At 49.6% G+C, this 22,886-nt stretch overlaps 1 protein-coding gene across 1 annotated transcript; it reads right to left on the bottom strand.

Annotated features, from left to right (window-relative positions):
* Positions 1-11,764: 11,764 nt before the first annotated feature.
* LOC125338392 (spermatogenesis-associated protein 16-like) lies at positions 11,765-22,492 on the bottom strand. Its single transcript, XM_048329081.1, has 11 exons — positions 22,474-22,492; positions 21,701-22,087; positions 20,485-20,630; positions 19,691-19,780; positions 19,197-19,281; positions 18,883-19,030; positions 18,377-18,517; positions 18,031-18,143; positions 15,084-15,248; positions 13,730-13,807; positions 11,765-12,045 (listed from the first exon to the last, which is right to left on the bottom strand). Exons 1-11 carry the CDS (start codon positions 22,474-22,476, stop codon positions 11,839-11,841), a joined length of 1,563 nt encoding a protein of 520 aa, XP_048185038.1. The 5' UTR covers positions 22,477-22,492; the 3' UTR covers positions 11,765-11,838.
* Positions 22,493-22,886: the final 394 nt, after the last annotated feature.

The following is a 22,886-nucleotide window of genomic DNA, read 5'->3' on the forward strand; positions in this document are numbered from 1 at the left end:
GCAGCTGCCTGGAATGCTATCCCAGAGCTGGCACAGCCCCCAGCCTTCGGCTTCGCTGCTGCACTGCCAGAGGCACAGGGCGTGTGGGCTCCCTGGCGTGGGCACGGCTGCAGGCTGTGGAGCTTCGTGTGCTGCCAGCGGTGCCCAGGCAGGAGAGGGGGCTTCTGCTTTCAGGAGGTCTTCTCCCAGCTCTACATCACCCCCAGGACATTGCTGAGGGCACTTTGCAAGGGAAAGGTCAAGGGAGGGATTACTATAAAGATAAGGAGCTTCCCTGAGTCTGTGATTTCAGTTTCATATTCTTGGGGAATTGGGGATGGAAAATACAAAAGGGGCTCTCCTTCTGGAACAAGTCACTGAGAGCCCTGAGCTGTAACTTTGAGTGACCAGTAGGTCTGATTGAAGCCTCTGAAAGTGCCTTCAGCCATTCCTCTGCTGATAGAAGCACAGGCATCACCTCTGCTGGGCCCATCAGGTTGCTGTGTCCTGCCCTTTCCCACCTGCAAACGGGAAGACGTGTCCAGCCAGCGCCCTGCCAACACGCAGGTTTCTGGAGGGCCACGGTGAGTGCAGGGATCTTGTGCTGGGTTCTCCGAATGCTGACAGGGGAAAAAAAGCTTCCCTGGAGGAAAAACCCCAGGCAGCAGAGATCATGGAGTGAGGGGAAACTATAACCAGAAATGCTGTGTAGGGGAGACTTCAGAGAACTCTGTGTGACCCACTCCAATGCCGAGCCCTTCCTCTGAGCAAGCCTCCTTTGCCTCCTCCTCTTGCACCCAGCCAAGCCTCTGCCCTCAATACCGTGGGGCCAAGGCCAAGATCCCCCTCCTGGGCAGGCAGAGCTGCAGCAGAGCCATGGGGCAGCTCTGCAGCCCCGGGCCCAGTTCCTTCTGCAGAGCACGGGGCTGGGAGCAGCCGCCCAGCACCGGTGGTGGCACAGCTGGGTGAGGCTTTTGCTGCCCTCACTGCCCGGCTGCCCCTGCCCTGGCCTCTCTCAGCCACAACCTCTCTTTGTGTTTCCTTGCTCCTCCACTATTACTGTATCCCACAGCCGTAGGAAGGAGAGGAGAGAGATCCAGCAGGCAGGAATTGTGCAGCAAGATTGATTTATTTAATTATTTTACAAACTCTTTTATAGACTTTTCTTCATTGTCTAATTGGACAAAGGATCAGCCACCCCTTGGGGGTGATTGGCTAAAATCCTAAAACATCCGTTGTCAAAATATTTTTCTACTGTACCATAAACAAGGCTTTTGCAAGGTCACAGGTGTTCATAGTTTATAGAACTCTGCTACTGTCTTCTGTGAGAGAGAAAAGTCTCTCACGGGCTTAGAAAATAGCAAGAAAAATTCTTGCTAGCAGCATTTTTGTATCCACACAACCTCTCTTTGTGTTTCCTTGCTCGTCCACCTGTCTGGATTTGCTGTTGTTATTGAGTTCTCGCTCCCATTCTCCTTGGGGTTGGGATTTTCAGCTGCACAGTCAACTCTGATTCTTTCAGTCCTTTTCTACAGCCATGTCCATGGCAACAAGCTTCCCAACTTCCTTCTGCGCTGTGGGGCTGTAGGCAATCATTCTGTTTGTTGTTTGGGAATGAGCAATTCTCCCTTACTGAGTTGCAATCCTGTACATCCTTCTTGGGTGTCCTTCCAAGCTCTGAACTGCCCTGCAAGGTGCAAACCTGTCTCAAGTATCTTTGTGTTCTCTGAAAGGCTCACGAAGAAGCAGAGCCGCTGTGATGGAGGAGGTGGTGGTGGGTTGGTGAATTGAGCCGGGTGTGTCCTTGGCTGGAAGTGGGGTGCTGAGACCTTGAGGAAGGGTGAGACATTTCCTGGTCTGCAGTGGACCTCTCTGCTCCCAGCAGTGTCTGGTGGCTTTTCAGTGTGGCATGGGAGCATAATCGCGCTCCATTTAAGAAAGGTGCAGCCGTGAGGCATCTGGGGATAGGACAGAGGGACAGAGCAGCTCTCACTGCGTGCTGAGCCTCAGGCAATAATGCTCTTGTCTTGCAGGACTCACTTTGTTCTTTGCACTAGAAATGCTGAGTGTTTCTGACATGCAAGGACACTCAGGTAGAGGGGGAAGAACTGCAGAAAAATCCAAATTTCCCATCCATCCCCTTTGCTTAGCATTGGGATTGCAGGTGCTGACCAGCCCTTCTGTGCTAGGAGCAGTTGCAAGTGCAAATGTGAAGCCAGAGCACTGTCTGCTATTCCCCAAATTCCCCTGAAGTCCGTGCTGCAGAGCTGGGCTGATTCCTCAGCAGCTGTGGGCAGAGGATCTGCTCCTCACAGGACACTCATCCAGCACCAAGCAGAGCTCCAGGCACAGAGCTGAAGGCAACAGTCCTACGAAGGGAAAGTGGGTCTGAGTAGCAGGGGGATGGTCTCTGAGAAATGCCTCTCATTTTCCTCAGAGAAATCTCTGGAACTTGTCCCTGTTTTTTCTCCTTCCTACCAAGAGGGACAAAAAGTTCAACAGCAGCTCCATCAGCCAGTTACTTGTCCTGGCATTGGCAGACACGCGGCAGCTGCAGCTCCTGCACTTCTGCCTCTTCCTGGGCATCTCCCTGGCTGCCCTCCTGGGCAGCGGCCTCATCATCAGCGCCGGAGCCTGCGGCCAGCACCTGCACAGCCCCGTGTTCTTCTTCCTGCTCAGCCTGGCCCTCCCCGACCTGGGCTCCATCTGCACCACTGTCCCCAAGGCCATGCACAATTCCCTCTGGGGCACCAGGCACATCTCCTACTCAGCATGTGCTGCTCAGGTGTTTCTGTTTGTCTTCTTCATGGGAGTAGAGGTTTCCCTCCTCACCATCATGTGCTACAACCGCTACGTGTCCATCTGCAAAGCCCTGCACTACGGGACCCTCCTGGGCAGCAGAGCTTGTGCCCACATGGCAGCAGCTGCCTGGGCCAGTGCCTTTCTCTACGCTCTCATGCACACGGCCAATACATTTTCCCTGCCCCTGGGCCAGGGCAATGCCCTGGGCCAGCTCTTCTGTGAAATCCCACACATCTTCAAGCTCTCCTGCTCACACTCACATTACCTGTGGGAAGTTTGGCTTATTGTGGTTAGTGCCTGTTTAGACTTTGGCTGTTTTGTGTTCACTGTGGTGTCCATGTGCAGATCTTCAGGGCTGTGCTGAGGGTCCTCTCTGAGCAGGAGCCTCTTCCATGTGCATCCCTCGTGTGGCCGTGGTCTCTCTGTTTGTCAGCACTACTGTGTCTGCCCATCTGAAGCTCCCCTGCATCTCCTCGCCATGCCTGGATCTGCTGGTGGCAGTTCTGTACTCAGTGGTGCTTCCAGCACTGAACCCCCTCATCTACAGCCTGAGGAACCAGGAGTCAAGGAGGCAATTAGGAAACTGATTTTAGGAACCTCTTCTGGTAGCTTTTAATCTCTTTTCACAAATGACTCTCATAGTATTGCCCTGGAGACCTGAACCTCCTGGTTTGTTGGGTTTTTATTACTATTATCATTCACTGTATTGTTATTTGTGTTTATTATTTTCCTAAATGATTATTTAGATTTAGACTATTCAGATTTAGGATGAACCAGCTCTGCATCACCTGGAGCCTTTAGAGCGTGTCTAAAAGGGCCCAGAGCTGATGCTTTCATAGCATCTTGGGAATAAAGTGGGATCTCCCCAGTGCACTGACTGAAGGTTTGGCTCTTCTTCCAAGCTCATGTCAATTTAAGCCAAGAGAATTTCCCCACCTCAAGGGTCTGTAGCTCCATGGATTTTGGAGAGGGAAAGTGCCCACATCAGTAGCTGCTAAAGCCCAAGAATTTGATTTGGACAAACCCACTGTTGTATGGTGACAGTGGAGATGGTGACAGGTCACTGAGGAACATACCCAAGACTGTCCCCCATGGCACAGGGCACAGAATGTTCTCCAGGACAAGAAACTGGAGCTGCCTGGACAGCCCAGAGTATCTGCAGGCCTGTGTGAGCCTGGGCTGGGCAGTGACTGGAGCCCCACCAAGGCACAGATCAGCCAAGGTATTGACCCCCAGAGGGAAAGCACTAAATCCCTGCATCTGCAGGGAAACACAGATGGACACAGCAAACCATACCCAGAGCAGCTCCAACAGGGAAAGGAACCTTGACAGCCACCGCACACCTGCAGATCACCCCCCACAAACCCAGGAGCAACACTAATGGCCCCCTCCTGTTCCCTCTGCGGCTGCTCTGGTGTGCAGGTCACAAGTGCTGCAGGTGTCTCCTGCAGCACAGACCCGCGGGCACACACACACGGGCTCTGTCCAGTCTGGGACAGGCATTTGGGGCTGCCCAGGTGCCCTGCCCAGACTTGGGGCTGTTGCCGTGAGTGGCTGTGCTGGAAGGGGCTGCTTCAGGCTGGTTCCAGCTGGGTCTGGGCATGGGAGTCTTCATGGCAATGGCCTGCGCTGGCTGATGTGGGGCCTCAGGGTGCGCAGGGAGCACTGTGACACTGCGGGGCCCCATGGAACCAAGGGGACATTGTGACCTCTGGGCCCTGCCCTGCCCCTGGGGTGTTTCAGGAGCCCCGGGGCACCCAGGGCAGCAGAGCAAGAGCCCCTGGCTCAGGAGGCAGCAGCTCCCCAGGCAGGCGGGTGAGGGGCGTGCTAGCCAGGTAACAAGAAGCCCAGAGGTCTGGCTGCATCCTCTGTGTCCGCAGCTCCAAGGAAGAGAGGGAGCTCCTCACCCAAAGGAGCTTGTCCTGGGCAAGCTGTCGGGTTGCACCAGCAGAGGCAGAGAAGGAAGGAGGGGACTCTTCGTATAGGTTCCGCGTGCAGGTTTATTCACAGGTGAAGGGACTAGGGACGAAGAGCCGATTTTTGAAGAGGGTCCAGGGATTTTATACTCGGGGAAGGTGTACTAGTTTGAAAAGAAACTAGTGGGAGACACCAAGTCAGAAGAACAATTTAATGGGGAAATTAAAGAAAAGGAAAAAAACCGAACAAAAATAAAGGCAGAAAACACTGGGTTAAACTGACAGAGTCAGAATACAACCAGACACCCTGTTAATCAGGGTGGTGGTAGCAGTGTGGTAGAATGGTGGCTGCAGTCCTCCTGAAGTGGTGATCCTGTAGAAAAAAGGGGCTGCTCTTCCTCAGAAGGTCACGTGGTGGCTGTGTAGCTCCTGTCCACTGGAAATCCAGTGGAAGGGTTGTCTCTGGTGTTCAGAATCTCAGCTTATATCCACGATGGGATGCTTGGTTCTTCCTTCTGGGTGGAGCATCTCACAATGGGGTAATGAGTCATGAGGCCAAGTGTTGATTAGGCTCATTAACAGAAGATAGTCCGGAGGGAGTTATCTCTGAGTCATGCGGCAGGACAATGATGGGCCATTAACAGAAAGATAGTCTGGGGGCAGGAGGCAAGGAAACACTGCCCCACCTGATTTCAACAGCTCACGAGGATGGTAATAGAAAACCCTGCAACCCAGGACAGCAGGAAAGGCGGGGATAAGGGATACCGCCAATAGGGTACGGCTAAGGAGGCAGGATTAACAATGAAGTAGGCAATGGGAAGAACTCAGAGGAGGGACTACAGGGGACAGCCAATGGGGTATCGAGTAACATAGAAACTTCTAGAGCTGATACATATTTAACTAAGGGAAATTAGTATTTACAGACTTATACATAAAACAGGGAGGGGAGAACAAGAACCAACCAATTTAGAACATGTAAATAACCGCACCAAGGGGTGATGGCATCTCACCCTAACCAGATAGTCTTTATACATTGGTGCCTGACCACCAAACAGTGGGTTCTAGTGTTTCATCTGGGGTTGGGGTGGCTGCAGCCACTTGCACTGCCACAAGGGGGGGGGCAGGAGGTGCCCATGGAGAAGAGGAAGGCCAAGGCCCAGCGCCCCAAGGGCAGCACCAGCTGAGGGCCGGGCAGGGAGGGAGAGGCCGGTGCTGGGATGGCGCCAGGGCTGCCCAGCAGTGTGCCAAGGCCGTGCCTCCATCCCACACCTCCTGCTCTTGGTCAGCCTGCAGCAGCAGCAGCCTCGGGGCAACCAGGGCCAAGCCTTGTCCTTCCAGCAGCAGTGGGAGCCATCGTGGCCTGGCCCGGGGGCCCTGGCAGGGACAAGGGCCGCAGTGGGGCAGCTGCTGTCCTGGCCGGCCCTTGCAGCCGGGCACCCCAGCCGGCGCCACAGCCCCAGCCAGCCCTGCCCGGCGCTCGGCAGCAGCAGGGGCACTGCCCAGCCCTGCGCCCGCCCCGCACCAGGAGGCCAAGGCGGCCTCTGTGTCCGGCAGCAGCCCGCACACAGAGCCTGCAGCCAGAGGCACATTCAGCTGCTCCTCAGCGTGCCCAGCGGGGCACACGGACGCAGCCCCGGCACAAGAGGAGGCACATTCAGCTGCTCCTCAGGCAGCACAGCGCGGCTGCCCCTGGACTCCTCCAGGCCTGCACAGCTCCCTCTTTCCTGGCACAAAAGCCCTTCAGGCTGATACCCAGGATTTCAGTTCCTTAGTCCTCCTTGTGGCAAATGACTCCAAGAGATGCCTGGGAAGTCTCAGGGAGATTCTGGAAGATGCAGGTTCACTGCAAAAGTAAAGATGTATCAATGTCAGCTTCCCTGGAACAATCTGGGGCTGCCAGACAGGATTTTTTGTTCTGAACTTGGAGGTCGAGATTCTCAGAGGTGTCTGGGAACAATGTCAGGTAGATCCGGAAGATCCAGGAACCATGAAAAGAGAAAAATCAGCTCTGGTACTTGCCTTGGAGGAGTCTAAGGGTTCTACCCAGGATTTCAAGTGCCTAAACCAGAGATGAAAAGACCCTGGCAGATGCCAGGAGGAGTCTCCAGTGGATCCCGGTCTAGAGAAAACTTCCAAATGAGCAAAAACATCTTGGGAATCTTCCCTGGAGAAATCTGGCGCTGCTTCCTGGAGCTTCTTCAAGGAGATGTGAAGACTCTGGGACCTACCTGGGAGAAGTCTTGGGTGGATTTCTCCAAAGGAGAAAAAACGTATTGGAAACCTTCCCTGGAAGATTGTGGGCCCGTGGTTATAAACTCAGGTCTCAAAATTAAAGATCGAAAGACTCCAAGAGAATCCTGGGAGGAATGTCAGGTGAACCCAGAAGGATGTAGTTTCTTGCAAGGGGGAAGAAAGCACCTGAGGCAGCTCTGCTGGGGCTTCTGCCTGGGATCTCAGCTCCTTAGAACGGATATGAAAAGACTCCAGGAGGTGCCTGGGGGGGGGACTCACATGGATCCTGGAAGATTCAGGATGCACAAGAAAAGAAAAGAAAAATCACCTTGTGTAATTCCCTTGGGTGAATCTGGAGCTGCTCTTGGGATCTCAGCTCCCTTGAGGAGAAGGGAATACGCTCCAGTGAATCAGGGGGATGGGAAGCAGGAGAATTAGTTTGTCAGGAACAATGCATCCAGCTTGGCCAGCATACCAGGGCAGGAAGAAAAGATAAGAGACCTCTGATAAAACCAGGGGGAGTCTCAGACAGATATCCTGCGAACTAGCTCAAACCAGTCTCAAAGGCCAGGGGTACAAAAGAGCATGCGCGGGGGAGAAAGGTGAAAAGTTCAGGACGAGGAAGACCTTCGGCCTTCATCAAAAAGACCCTCGGAGACCCCTACCAAAAAACACCAAACAACACTGCGCAAGCGCAACGCGGATGTAAATGACTTTTGGGTTCATTATAATATGAAGCGAGGCTGGGCGGGGCTAGGTGATGAATATGTATAGGCGTGTTGGGAAACTTAATGAATATGGAACTTGTAACCGGATAAATACCGAGCTGAATGCAGCTGTCGGCACACACGATTTTGGAGGAGCGATCCCCCGTGCGTCCCAGCGCTGGAAATAAACATACCTACTTTACTACTTCTTTAGTAGTGGAGTTCTGGCCGCTCTTCATTTGGCGAGCAGCCAGGAGAAACTCTGTCCGGCTGCAGGATCGGCTGAGGAGCGGACATCCTTGGCGCGTCCCAGGGCTTTCCTGGAGGATCTCCGCCCCTCGGCTCGCTCACTGCGGCGGACAGACAACGACCTGGAACTGCGGATAAACGGTATGTTTTGCATTTAGGTTGCCTATAAGTCGTACGCGTGGCCAGGGCTGCTGGTAAGCCGCGAGGAGACGTCCCGCGTTCAGCGCAGTCCCTGTGAGGGTAAAGGTGGGACTTGCAAGCAACCGGCTACCGGAGCCGGCAAGGGGGAATCGCCGACCGATAGGGCGGCCGCTAGCGATCCTGGGAGCGGATCGGGTGATTCCAGGGGGGTCCCACCGGAACTTGTTACCGTGTCGGAAAATATAAGCGGGACCCTGAAACTATTACAAGCGAGTGTTGCGAACATTTTTGCTACTAGTAGCTGGTTTGAATGTTGTTGTGTTGCTTCTATGTCTGTGTGGATATTGGTTGTTGTCGGACTGCTTTTATGTGTGTAGATGTGTATTAGGTCGCCTATTCGTTTGTAAAACAGGAGCGTGCGTGTTGCCGTGTGTCGTTTGAGAGTGTGATATTGAGACATTTGTTTGGGGGGGAGTGCTTGCTTGTTGAATTTGGAATCGTGGCTGGGAGAACCTCTGCAGAAAGATTAGTGGCAGAGAATTTAGAGTTTGAAAGAGTACGTGGAATAACTTGTTTTTGTGGATGTATCAGAACCTTTTATTCAACGGGAGGATGGCAGGTTGCATGGGTATTAATACAGTGTAAAGTTTGTACGAGGAAGTGATACTGCTCTTCTGCCAGACGGCAGAGCCTGTGTTCTCAGTGCTATTAGAGGTACTCTGAAGCTGATTTTGAGCCTGAGATTTTAAGGATTGTGTGTGGGAAGTCGCATTTGGTACCTGAGATTTGGGAGGTTTGGGAAGAAAATTGGGAAAGAACTGTGAGAGAGTGTGAGAAAAAAAAAAAAAAAATTTTTTTTGGGTGGAATCGAGATAAAACTAGGGGACAGAGGTAGAAACAGCAGCAGCAAAGCAGGCTTGGCAGAAGGCACAAGAGAACTTATAAAGAGTGACCTATACACTATACAGGTGGCCTGAAGGGGGTGGCACAGTATTTGAGTGAACTCCAACTCTGAATAGGATGGGAACCAGACAAAGTAAGGAAATCCCCAGAGCAAGCCCGCTCGGCTGTATTCTGGCACATTGGAAGGAGATAGTAGGAGCTGGAGGCACAGAAAATAAAAGAACCCTTATAAAATACTGTACCCAGTGGTGGCCACTGTATAAATTAGGAAATGAAGCCAAATGGCCATCTAATGGAACTTTAGATTATAATACCTTGCTTCAGTTAATGCTGTTTCTGAGGCGGGAAGGTAAATGGGAAGAAGTTTCCTACGCTGACGCATTTTTTTCTCTCCGAAAACACCCTGAATGGCAGAGAGATTGTGGAATCAAACCCCCCAGTGATCCTATGGTGTTAGCTCTGGAAAAAGAAAATAATAAGGGCCAAAGAAGAATTAAACAATGCTGCTCGTCATGCAGTATAGGTCAGAGATGTACAAGGTCAGACAAAGTCTATCAAGCAGCAGCCCAGGGACAAGATGATGATGAATTAACCAATTTGCTTAAGCCTCCCCTTAGGAGACAGGAAGAGGATGCGGACTCGGAAGGAGCACCAACGCCAACCTCCTCTCCCCCGGGCAGTCCTGTCTCGTCCCGAACCAGGAAACAGGTACTGATGGCACCCCTGAGAGAGGCAGTGGCACCTGATGGGGATACAATGTTAATTAGAGTACCTTTCTCTACTGCTGACCTAGATGCATGGCATAACGTTGCCAAAAATTACCAAAGGGATCCAGCAGGCACTGCGGAGCGCTTGCGACTTATAATCAAACAGCATAATCCAGATTGGGCTGATATACAATTATTAGTGGGTGAACTAACAGAGACAGAAAGACAGTTAGTTTTGAAAACAGCTCGAGACTTGGCAGAGGACTATTACAAAACACAACAATTAGATGTAAAAGATTACTTCCCACTCCAGGAACCACACTGGAATCCAAACAGAACAGCTGAATTCAAGAAATTAAAAGGTTATCAAGAATGGATAGCAAAAGGGGTGGAAAGGGCTATTCCCAAGACCCTAAACTGGTCAGCTTTGTACGCAATAAGACAGGGTCCTTCCGAGTCACCATCCGAATTCCTGGATCGTCTGACGGATGCAATGCGCCGTAACACATCGCTGGATCCTGAGACCGAGGTAGGGCTACAAGAGCTGGTATCTTTGTTTCTAGGACAATCCACAGGAGATATCAGACGTAAATTGCAGAAACTTCCGGGGCCAGAAGGGAGGAACCTGAGGCTCAGCAGGGACCGCGCCCATGAGCTGGAGCCGCCGGTGGAGCATCAGCTGCTCGGGCGGTCTCTGGGGAGAAGCAGGGCTGTCCTCTGCTCCCGCTGACAGCTCCGGCGGCTCTGGGAACCTGCGTGCCCGGGCAGCCCCAGCGGTGCCAGATGTGCCCCCGGGACAGGCGCTGCCGAGGGAGGGCGAGACGTGGGGCTGAGTCCTGAGCCCGAGAGGGGCTCTGGAGGAGGCAGGGGCAGCTCCGCTCCTCCCTGCAGGGTTTGTGCCCTGCTCGGAACCAGTTCCCATCCAGTGGGGGAAAATACCACCCCTGGGGCACGCAGGAGAACAAAGGGCTTCCCACCCTTAATCCCGGCCCAGCAGCTGGGCTCCGTTTCGCTTTCGCCCGTTGCCCTGCTGTTGTGTTTCTGCCCTCGCAGCTTCCGCCGCCTCCAGGGCCCGGCTGCCGCTTTTCCCCTTGGGAGCGTCCCAGCGGCTGCAGGGAAGGCAAGGGAGGCTCCGTTCGCCCGGCTGAGGGTGCGGGATCCCTGTGTCCAGAGCTGCTCGGGCAGGATGTGACAGAGCTTGGACACAGGATACGCTCAGAGCAGAAGGTTAGTGTTGCTTACAATGTTAGAGTAAATACAGTGTAGTAAAATTGATCACAACTGAATGGAATTTAAATTGAAATTCCTACAACTCACATTTTATACCATAAAGTACAATTTAATACAACTGACATTTAAACAAATACAGCTTAAAAGTTTGCAACGTTAAATACAATTGAAATTGAAATTCATACAACTTTAATACAAGTAAATCCAATTTAATGCAATGTAAACCTTATTTCATATCTAACAGTTAATGCAAGTAAATACTATTTAACGTCATTTAAATTTAAACTGATACAACTTAGTTTTATGCAACGGATAAATAAATAATTTAGTACAATTTAAATTCATACAACTAAAGTTAATGCAAGTAAATACTATTTGATACCATTTAAATTAGTATAACTTAAATTTATGCACCTAAATACAGTTAAATACAAGTTTAGATTCATACAATTTGAATACAAGTAAATACAAATGAATGCAATCTGAATTTAAATTCATACAACTTAATGCAAGGAAATACTATTTAATACCACTTACATTTAAACTAATACAACTTAAATTTATACAGTTAAATACAGTTTAATACAATATGTTTAAATTCATACAACTTAAAATTAATAAAAGTAAATACAAATGAATGCAATCTGAATTTAATACAACTTCAAGTTAATGCAAGTAAATACTACTTAATACCACTTTAATTTAAATTAATACAAGTTCAATTTATATAGTTAAATACAATTGAATATAATTTAAATTAATAATAATTGAATATATATAATATATAAAATATATAATATATAATATGTAATATGTCATATGGAATATATAATATATAATATATAACACATATAATAAATAATAAATATAATTTAAATTAATACAACTTCAACGGTTTTTCAAGTTAATATAATTTAAAATAAGATTAACATCTATCAAATTGATATCAATAGCTACAAAATACCTACAAAATCAACTTTTTGCAAAAGCTATGCGTCTTTTTTTTGGCCCTGTGGCCAAGCTTCGTGGGTTGGGAATGAACATGTTTGTATTTTTCAGTCTCAAATATCCCTGTCCCCTTGGAGTCCAGTTCATGTTTTCCATTCCAGGTATTTGCATGTGTGGGGTCCTTAAGTAATGCTCTTCTCCTTCCCTCAAGTACTCTTCAATTAGTGCCACCTGCAATTAGAAAGAAGTGGTGTCACAAGCAACTCCATTCGCCTCTATAAAAACTTTAAAAGCTTCTGCAATTAGTTTATTTCAAAACTAATAGTCATTAGAAACAGAAACACATGAAGCCTCCTCTTGGGCAACTGGCTGCAGCAGTGGTACCTGACTTTGTCATTATTTTTGTTTTCTCCATTTCTGTTTGGATTCAGTTACTTCATTGCTGTGGAATAGACTCCCTTCACACGGAGCTCCACTCAAGATGCAAACCCTGCATCATGGGAGAATCTAAAGAATCAATCTGCCCATTGCATTTTAAGCTGAAATAATTAAAAAAAAAACAAAACAAACTCCTGCTCGGCCGTGCTGACAGGCATCCAGTGCAGTGTGCCTTCTTCAGGCACAGCACAGAAGAACGGACTGGGAATTAATCCAAGCATGGCTTCCTCTTGTATTGATCCGTGTCCTGAGTTGTCCCTAAAGTGCTCCTCAGCCCTGGCCTTGGATTGGAGCTGTGCCACACGCTCTGGCCATGGTTTGGTTTGGGTCGGTGAGGGGGATGTGTTTTTGAGAGAGGCAAGCAGGAAAGTTGATGCACAATTCCATCTGCTGCCCTGGGGTGCTGAGGGCACAAGGAGTCTGGCAGAGAAGCTCTGCCTCCTCCTCATCCCACAGGGCTGGCAAAGGGGACCTGTTCAGGGGATGGGCTGCACATAGCACCGTGCATGATGCCATGGAAAAGAGTTTTCTGCAGTGCTGCTGAAGCTTGATGGGCACTCGTGCCTGGGCTGTGGCTCCTTTGCTGCCAAGAGATCCATGGCCACAGGTGCACAGGAAGCTTTGGGCTCTCCAAAGAACCTCAGGGATTGCCTTTGCTGTCATGTGCTTGGCATAAAAACATGCAGAGGATCAGAGAGAGGATTCCTGGTGCCAGCCTCATTTTGAACAAGTGGAAGTAAAAGCCTAGGAAATCGTGCACTGGCCAAAAGCATATGGGAAGTCTGGGGAAGACTGATCCCGTAATAGAAAGGTCCAGTGCAGGGCTTGGCGCTATTAACCATAACCACTGAGCCCCCAGGACTCTTCAGCCAGAGACCAAATTAAAATGTCTGCGCAACATTCCTCTGCCTGTTCTATTTTGGGGGTAGTGTTGGTGTCTGGGTGAGCACAAAGGGCAGAAAGAGGAAGGAAAACGTGTCCCAGGCGATGGGTGGGGTGTGGAGTGAGGGCAAAGGGGACACTGGAACAGCAGCAGGATTTACAGCAGCTCCTTTAGGACCATCCAGCAGTGTCTGCCCTGCTGGGGATGCCACCCGGAAGCAGCAGAGGAATGATGTTCCTACCTGGAACTGTGGTTTGGCATGGTCTGCCTGTGCTTTTCATATTTATAGAATAGGTGTTGGCTCCAGCCCCCCAAATAAGAACTAATCTGGCACATCAGTTGCTGACATCAGTGCCTGACACTGCACTGACACCAGTGCCTGGTGCAGCTGAACAGCTGGGATGCTGTTTGCACAGCAGGGATGCACTCAGACCCTCGCTGACTCCCAAGCCTGAGCATGGACAGAGGTCAAGGCACGGGATCAGGTTTCACCCGGCACATCCTCTCTTTTCTGCCTTTTGAACAGACCAGAGTTAGGGACATTTCCTGCCCAAGGAACAATCTGCTCTCCTGCCCTTTGCTGCAGGCTGTTACCTTCTGTATTTTAGTCCACACACGCTCTCCAGTTCTTCCTGCGAGGATGTCCACAGCATCTGCCATCAGTGACTGCAGCTGTGGCACCGAGATACAAACAATTGGTGTGGAATTCACAGAGAAATCATTTCTCTGCATACACAAATTATATCCCAATTAAAATCATTTGCACGCTGATGATTTTGTGACTCATCTTTCACACAGTGAGCACAGCCAACTCATCTTTGCTTCAGCCCTTGCACTGCGTCCTTGTGGATCTAAAATACTCCCCACAGTCCCCTTCCAGGGTAGTCCTGGCATTGCCTCACCCTGCAGCCTTCCCAACTCCTGGAAGATGGTTCAGATACTCTTAATTCAGACACAGAGAGGCAAGGATTGGATCCAGGGAGTCCTGCCCTTAGCATCAGTGTTTAGGAACAAACTGGGAAAAGCTGGTACTTGAGACCTGTGCTATTGCTGCACTCTTTTAAAAAATTCTCTTCCAAAATGTTGAGTTAGTTAAAGTGAATCCAAACAAAAGGTTTTGGAGTCTCTTCCCAAGCATTTTACTCATGACAAGGAATTAAGATCTACTGGGACTATGTCTGTAGATATCAACATTCCCGGGTGTGCTCCAACACAGTTGGAGGCACAAGGCTTCCCCAAAGGCGTCCCTTTGGGGGAGAAAGAGAGACACCATCTGCCACTGATGCAGAGCAAGAAGGAGATGTTCCCCCCCCTCTTTTTTCCCCAACCCCCTTGGATACCATCACTTTTGGCCTCGTTGGCTCCAGCCATCACCCCACTGCTGACCCTTGCTGGAGCTGGGTTGGCTCAGCCAAGGGCCCAGTCCATGTTTCTCATGCGTTCTTCACTGTCTTGGGGCACCTCTGCAGCAAGTCTGACAAGTTACCATGAGCAGGCAGACAGGTTTGTTCTGAGACAGGGAGTATGTGGTGCATGGACCCAGCACAGAAAATCAATTTTCCCTCCTTTCCCCCTCTCCTTCTCAGCTCTAGCCGGATTCAGGCTGTTTTGCTGCAGGTGCCTTCTGAGGTCAGAGATGTCAAGGCAGCATGATCTGAATCATTGCAATCATTTTTCCAGACTGATCTGGGGAGGTTCTGGGGGCAGAGAAGGGATTTTCCATAGATACTGACAGGTGAGTCCTGGTGGCTCTATCAATCACCCTTGCAGGTGATCAGCACCTCCTCTGTCAAAGCACTGAAGGAGGATTTGAGAACTCTTTCAGGTCCCCACATTGGACAAACGACTTCCAGAGCACAGGGTGGAAATACAGAACTCTGCCCTGGCCCTTCCTGCTCTGTCTCCCAGCTCGCAGAGGCCAAAACAAGTGTTGGAAATCCAAACCTACCAGCTTGTCATCCTCCTGAGAGACTCTCTGCAGGTAGGGAGCAGTCGCCAGCTCAGCCATTGCCTGGGTCATCACCTGGGCCTGTTCCTCCCGTCTCTGCAGGCGGCTGAGCAGGCTGGCGTGGTGGAACTGCTCGATGGCCCGTGCACATGGGCCACGCTCATCCTGTTTGCCCGGGAAAAGAGAGGAGGTGAGAGGAGAGGCACAGGGAGCACCCTGATCCTTGGACTCCTGTGCCTCAAGGCTTCTCATCAGTGTTTGTGCTGGTCCTGCTCTCAGCAGTGTGCCATCCAGCACCTTTCAGGCCACGCTGCTGGGACGGGCTTTAGAGAGGGAACAAAAAGACTTTCTTGCTATAACCTCTCTAGTAGGACTAGGAAAACAAAGATGTCATCATGATACATGGGAAGGGGAGACAATAGGTGACAAAGACGAATGCAGTTTTCTCCTTTGGAAAGGGCTTTTCCATCACCCCCTCCACTGAACATCACCTGACTTTCCTGGATGGCTTTTCCAGTCTCAGGAAGGAGGCTGAGGAAAGGGTGCAGGGTGTCAGCTCATGGTTTGGGCACAGACAGGCCAATCTATGGTTTCAAAGACAGACCCTGGAGGAACTAAAACCTACAGAGGTGGTCTCTGACCTCCAGGCAGCCAGGAACATGTCAGGCTTGAAGCATGTTCAGGCTTTCCCTTCACATCTGAGCCAGAGCAGTGTGTGTATAAATGACGTAGTGAACTGAACTCCAGGCTGTGTGGCTGCAAAACCGAGGGAGCAGAATTGACTTCTCTTAACTGTTGCCATGGTTTAATGAGCTTGGCTTTAGCACTGAGATGGTTTGGTCAAAACCAACCTGAGCAGAACAAGAAGTTGGATTGCACGTTTGCATCCGCAAATGAGGAAGAGGGCAGCAGAAAGAAACGTTTGTTCTGTTAAATCCCAAATATATTATTTTTTCCTCTCTAAGTAAGTTGTAATGCTTGAGTCTGTAGCTGAAGTTTGGCCGTTTTTAATTTAGCTTACGTGTGATGGAAATAAAACAGCATCATGTTTGTAGCTTGAAGACAATTGTGGAATACATTAAAGAAAACAAAAGTGGCCCAGTCTCTGTCAGTGCCATAAAGAGAGATGAGTCCCCAGCAGCAGAGCAGCTCTGGCTTTGTGCCCATCTCTCTTCCCAGGTAGAACTGGCACTGCCATCTGCTCCTTGAGTCAGAGGTTCGGTCTCGCTGGGATCACTGAACGCTCTGTAAACTGAAGGGGAAGGGAATATGTTTCCCCTGATGATGGATGTGGACCTGGCAGCTGTTCCAACTCAGTGACTCTCTCTTCTTTCCTGGGGCTTTCCTCCTCTCCATGGCAGGTCCCATACCGACCTCTGGGACTGGTTATGAACCTGTAGGCCCATGTTTCAGCCCAGTTCCCTGTCCTTCCTGCTGTGGAGGTGGCACCAGGGTAGCCCTTGCCTAAACCACGGGGCTGCTGTGCCAGCCTCCTTGAAAAAAAAAGTCACTTGGCTGCTGCCTTCAGTGGTGCTGGAGTTTTACCCTGGCTTTTCTGGGAATGCACTTGTGTTTCAGCAAGAATATTTAAATGTAAAGGTGTAAAGCTCATAGAAAATACTGGTGTGTGGCAGCAGTGTAAATGCCTACAGTGGGGACTGGCTTGGGCAGTCCTAAGGCAGCACTCTGTTCTCACCTCTGACAGGATGAATTTCTTTTCCCTGTGCCCTGGAAACCAGACCTCACTGCTTATCTCCGCTTGAACTGTGTGTTCCTGTTCCTCCAAATTAATTTACAGAAGAGGGGAGTCATGAGGAGTGCAAAACCTGCCTGATTTCAAAGTTTTTTCTCTTCCTGTTACTCTTTTGAGGCTGCAGTAGTTGCAATAGACAAATCTCAGCTCCAAAAGCAAAGAGAGAAGTGGGGGGTCAAAAAAAAATTTAAAAGCCCCAGTTTTTCTGGGGCTTTCAGAAAGACCAGGATTTTATTGTGTATCCAGTATCCAACCCACACTCTGTTTGTAGTTGTAACTTCTCCAAGTGCATCGAAGGGAATGCCCCCAGCAGGAACAGATCCTCCCCTTTCCCAAAGCTGCCACTTGCATTACTCTGCACATTGGGAACTGGGGCTTTTGGTCATCCACAGCCAAGAGCAAAGGGCTTCAGGAAAGCACTGGAAAGAAGCAGCTGTGTTTCCTCAGGGACATCTGCCCTCCATCCACTCCACTTCCCTCACCCCAGCGTGGATGCTTTTGGCCAAGCCCCGCACACCTTTCCCTCTGCTGAGTGCCTGAGTTCCGGTGCTTGCTGCTGCTCCAGCAACTGCCCTCTAGGAGGAGAGAAGTCAGAGCCTCCCCAGATCTCTAGCTCATGTTTCTTTTTTCAGGAGAATAATTTAAGAATTGCATGAAAACAGTCTCGTCTATGTGCAAATTTGATTGTGGACCTTTGTGCTAATTGTCAGCCAGGGTGCTAAAAGCTGTGTCCATTATGGCAGAAAGGATGGAGCAGAGGTAACTACCATCACCTGGCTTATGGTTGTAACAGATGGGAGGATTATTTCACATCCTTCATTCCACAGAGATCCAGATCTCAATCACGAGAAGTGTTTCAAGTAGCAATGATTAACTCTTGATGGAGCTCTGGGTGGGAGGTGCAGTCTACTATGGGTATGAAACAGAGTGAGTAACTGTGGTTATGTGAAGTAGGGATATAATATCATAGGCCATAAAGATTGGCAAAAATTGCATGTGGAGGGATTCTCAAGTGGTCACTGTTAAGTCATTAGGACTCCTTTTCAAAAGTGTCTAAAGCCACTGGAGCTCTGTTCCTAATGCAATTCACGGAGCATTTGTGGACACTGGAGGAGCATGTGCAGCAGGAATTACCCCCCAACAGCACACGTCCTTCCCACACACCACATACCAGAAAGGGAATGGGATACTCACCTTTATTTTAGTGCTTCCTATAAAAGCCATGGCTGCCATGATCCTTTTCCCAGTGTTCTGCCAAAATGTTTCTTCTTCTTCCTCCATGCTGGGACTGAAAGCTCTTTTCCGGCCTATGAAGCGAAATTACAGAACCACAGAGGCTGTTTATTCATCTCCCTTTTCTTTAGGGCATCTGGCAGGATGCTGGGTGAACTGGAGGAGGAGTGGAGGGGATGGGAAGAGCTGGGCCATCAAGGCGGCTGGCATGGAGAAATGGGTCCTGAGACACCTCTCACCCTCTCATTTAGTAAGGATTGTGGGGGTCACCCCTGAGCCAGGCCAGTTCTTAAGCAAGTTGGCATACCTCGAAAGACTGGCAGTTTTCGAGTTACAGACATTTCCACGGTTTTTCCAATCTCTTTGTTTCTGAAGCCCAGAGTCAGTAAGTACTGCTGGTCAGGGTGAGATTCAGCCCTCTCTGGCAACAGGTGAATTCCATGAGGATCTGCATAGGGAAAGGAAAATAATTTCCACTGTCCTATTTCTTTTCAGCTGTAAGAGAAGTTACTTTTTTGGAGAAAAATAAGGGAAGTCAAAGAAGGAGTGAAACGGTCTCCAGAAACCTTGCAAAACACAGATGACAAAACCAACACATCCAGCTCTCACTGGGCTTTGAATCTTAGGGCTCTGCAGCCTTTTGCATCAACTGCTTTCATTTTTCTGATGCCTGAGATAAAGCATATTCTGCCCAATACCCCACAGTGTCTGGAGCCCAAGCAGCTCAAACTTTCCAACTGTCTCCGACTCTTTTGAATTCAGCCACACAAACAGAGTCCACAGTGCTTAAGGGCAGCTGAAAACTGCTGTTACCTGTAAATATGTGCTGCACGTAATCAGGGTGCTTCTCAGCAAAGCTTTTGTTGGCCTCCTTTATTTTGTCAGTCTTGTTCTCTTTCTCAAAAGGTGTGTACAGAACAGAAAAAGAGACTTCTCCACTAAGGGCTTCTTGAGTCATAGCCTAGAAAAGGGCAAAAAAATTAGACACTTAGTGAAAAAAACCCAAACAAAACAACCAGGTCGTTTGGATGGAGACTCCATGAGCCAGGAGTTGGTCTCAGTGGTCCTTGGGGGTCCCTCCCAGCCTGGCATATCCTGTGATTCCTTCCCAGGCTGTCAGTTGTTACCTGCCAGTACAGCTGGATGAGGTCACTGGTCTCCAGCCCAGCTCCTTCAGCCAAGACGTACAGATACTGCGCGACCATGGCGCTCCTGAGGACAAAAGCAGCAGAGGAGTGTGCAGGCAGAGAAGGGGATCTGTGGCCAGACTGAAAGGAGGTCCTATTCACAGAGTGTCACGTGAGGTTGATACCAAAGGTTACACAGAACTCCCAAGTCCTTGTCCAACTTTTAGAAAAGTACCAGCAAACACATTTTTAGCTCGCTAAACTCTTGCCAGCAAATAGCCCTGGATGTCATTTAGGGCCGCAAGTGGGATTATTCACGTTAACATGAACTGGGAAGACTGGAGCTCTGCTGCCCCTGAGATCACACACACAAAGCCAGTGCAAAGTTCCGACGGATTTTGGAAAAGCCTGGCTCTCGGAGGATGTGTCACTGCCGAGAGCTGCAAGGAAAGGGATGCAGAGGAGCCCTGTGGAAGCCCGAGCAGCAGAAGTACCTTGCAGCCTCCGAGTATCTGTGCAGGCACCGAAAGCAAGCGGCTTGGCGCAGGTGACTGCGGAAGTGAGAGGGGTTCTGAATGATGCTCCTTGGAGACAGAAGAGGAATGGACAAGCTTAGACTGAGGTTTCTTACGTCATTAAAGCTTCTAAGAATCAAACGGTGACTGAGGCAGACACTGTGTGCACTTCTGCTCTACAACTCCATGCTACATCTCCAATGTCAGGTGAACTCTCTCTCCCTCTCCCTCTCCCTCTCTCTCCAGCTGTGGTCGATGAAGAAAATAGTACTAAAAATATTACTTAAAGGTTAATTTCATTGTGGTTTTATCCTAAATGCAATTTCATTAGGGGTTTGTGTATTCTAGAAGAAATGTTTCAGGGGCAATATTCTCTCTTGCCTTCGGCGTGTAGGTAGCATAAGTAAAACTGCTACAGCACAAGTTCTTGTTAACCCCCAGCTCCCCAGGCAGGAGCAGCAGGTGTCTGGCCCATCTCCCTGGAAACATTGTGCATCTGGAATGTTTCAGAAGGTGAACCTGAGTTATTTTGAAATACTCTTTGTACAAGGCATAGGTGCAATGTGGGTGAACCTTGGCCCGTGTATTAGACCCTTCACTTCAACAGATGCCATTCGTCCAATCGAAACACCAGTGCCCCATGTAAGGTGTGTTTTCCTGATCCTTCTTTTCTCACCATTAGACTGGTTCTTCCTGCACTGCAGTTATTCCTAGTCTTTGTTTCATGGTGGATTTCAGTCTTAGCAGTGACTCTAATCCATATTTTCTCTCACCTGTGTGAATGTTGCAGAGCAAGGTCAGGCTGCCCCAGTTTTAAGTAGCAGATGACGAGCTTTGACTCAATCCAACTGGCAAGCCTGGAAATATCATCTGGAGAGGACTTCAAGGGGTCCTCTGTAGCAAAGCCTTTACTGCAAAGCTGCACATGAAACAAAACCATGATTTCCAATTATTAGAATACACCATGTGCTGCTAGGTGGAAATACTTTTTGTGACTGATCAGTGGAGAAAACTCAAGTCTCATAGACTGTGGCTCTAACTAAAGTCAGCATTACAAAAATCAGTACAGAGGACAGAAAGGTCTTTCAGGGATGTTTTGGTTTTTGCTTCTGGGGAAAGCTGGATTAAGAGACTGCTGAGAAGCCCCAGCCCTACAATTCTGTGATGTCCCAATCACTCTGTCCGCAATCCCAGGGATTCATTTCTTCATCCCTTTTCCTGGTATGTCCATTCACCAGCCTTTCCTCTTAGGAGGAGACAAGCCCTCCTTTCCTCTTAAGTGACCCGTGGTGCTGTCCCTACCACAGCTCATTTCAGAATATAGGGGGCAACAAAGCACTTAAAAATGACGATACTTTATCATTTTACTCACTAGCTGCTGTAATATTTATCACTTAAAAAAAATTACTTCAGTATTGTAGAAAAAGCCAGTTAGGGATAGGATATTTGAGGATAGGATAGTTGCTTGTGAACTGGAAAGCCCCTAGTATTTGACAAATGCTTTTGAATGAAGTTTGGCAGAACAGTGCTAAAAGAAGTGCAGGCGGTCCCTTTCTCAGGGTTTCAAGTGCCTGGCTGAAGAGATTGGAGTCAGAGTGGAGAGAAAACATTATCTAGGGCAGAGTGAAAACTCCCAGGTATTGAGAGGGCATTTGTTGCTGATTAAACAATGCTGGGATTAAAAAGAGGAGCATTTTTTTCATGCTATGGGACTTCCATTTCCTCTACACGTTAATACAGTTCAGAACTTGGAGAAAAATACAAAATTACCTGAGATTCTCTGGTTCAGTCCAACACTTCCCCCCTTCTGCGGTTTATTTAGAACTCCTAATTTTCACATCTCAGGTGAAATTGCATCTCGGGATTTCTCTTCAACCCTAAGCATTCCAGCTTGGTGCTCCTGGTTCCCTTTGCTATTCCTGCCCCAGGGAGCGCCGGGACAGCCCCGCCGTGGCTTTACCGGGGGGTCACACCCCTTTAGCCCCGTACCTCCAGTGCCGTGGAGAACTTGGCCGCGGCTGCTGCGAAATCGCGCTGCGTGTACCGAGCGCTGCCGTCCCGCAGGGCGGCCTGGAGCGCAGCGCCAGCGCGGTGCCACACGCTGTCCCCTGCGGCTGGGGCAGGAGCCTGGCCCGCTGCTGCTGCCGCTGCAGACATCAGCGGCTCGCCAGGCTCCGCCTCAGTGTCCGCCTCATCAGCGCCGATCAGCTCCGCTTCTATTTCCCTGAGTCTGGAGAGAGGAATGGGAAGCGGAGGGCCCGGGAATGTCCCTGTGCCGCTCTCTGCTGGCGTTTCTGCGTTTGTCCCGGACAGATTTCCATGGCTTTCTGCTTTATCTGCGCCACTCTGCGGTCGTTGTTTGTGCTCTTCTGCCTCCTGCAAGAGAAGGAGCAGGAGGTGAGAGGAGAAGCGTGGGATTTAAAGTCATTTCAGAGAACCCCAGCATGGTTTGGGTTGGAAGGGACCTCCAGGATCATCTCATTCCACCCCCCTGCCATGGGCAGGGTCACCTTCCACTATCCCAGGTCACTCCAAGCCCCGTCCAGCCTGGCCTTGGACACTTACAGGGATGGGGCAGCCACTGCTTCTCTGGACAGCCTGTGCCAGGGCCTCAGCACCCTCACAGCCAAGAGTTTCTTCCTAAAATCCAATCTAAATCTCTTTCACCTTAAAGCCATTCCCCTTTGTCACAACTTGCCTTTGCAAAATGTCCCAGGAAAGCTTTGTTTTGTTTCCAGAAGTGATTTCGGAAAATACTTTACCATGGATTTTAGCACCAAATAGGGTGACATGAAGGGGCAATATGTTAAAATTAGTTGCCTTTCATTCTTTTAACTTTACTGGATGCATTGGGATAAATAGATTTGGAACATATTATTGAATTAAATTGAATGAAGAAAAGAAAACAGAATGAAATAAAATGCAAGTATCTGGGGAAAAAATGTCTTTTCATAGTCCTGAGTGGAGATCTAATGTTCCTTCTCTGCCTTATCCTGCTAAAAGGAGGGCAGGTATTCCGTCCTGTGAATCGCTCCAAACCGAGCCTAGGGACACTTGTGAGACGGCGTCCAAGAGCAGGCGTTTGCTTTATTCGGTGCCGGCTGTGCGGGGATCGCTCCTCCTAGCACACACCCACCCCAGGCACACGGCAGATTACCATGTACGGTTACATTTT

Source organism: Corvus hawaiiensis, chromosome 25 (genome assembly GCF_020740725.1).
Source record: "Corvus hawaiiensis isolate bCorHaw1 chromosome 25, bCorHaw1.pri.cur, whole genome shotgun sequence".
NCBI lineage: Eukaryota > Metazoa > Chordata > Aves > Passeriformes > Corvidae > Corvus > Corvus hawaiiensis.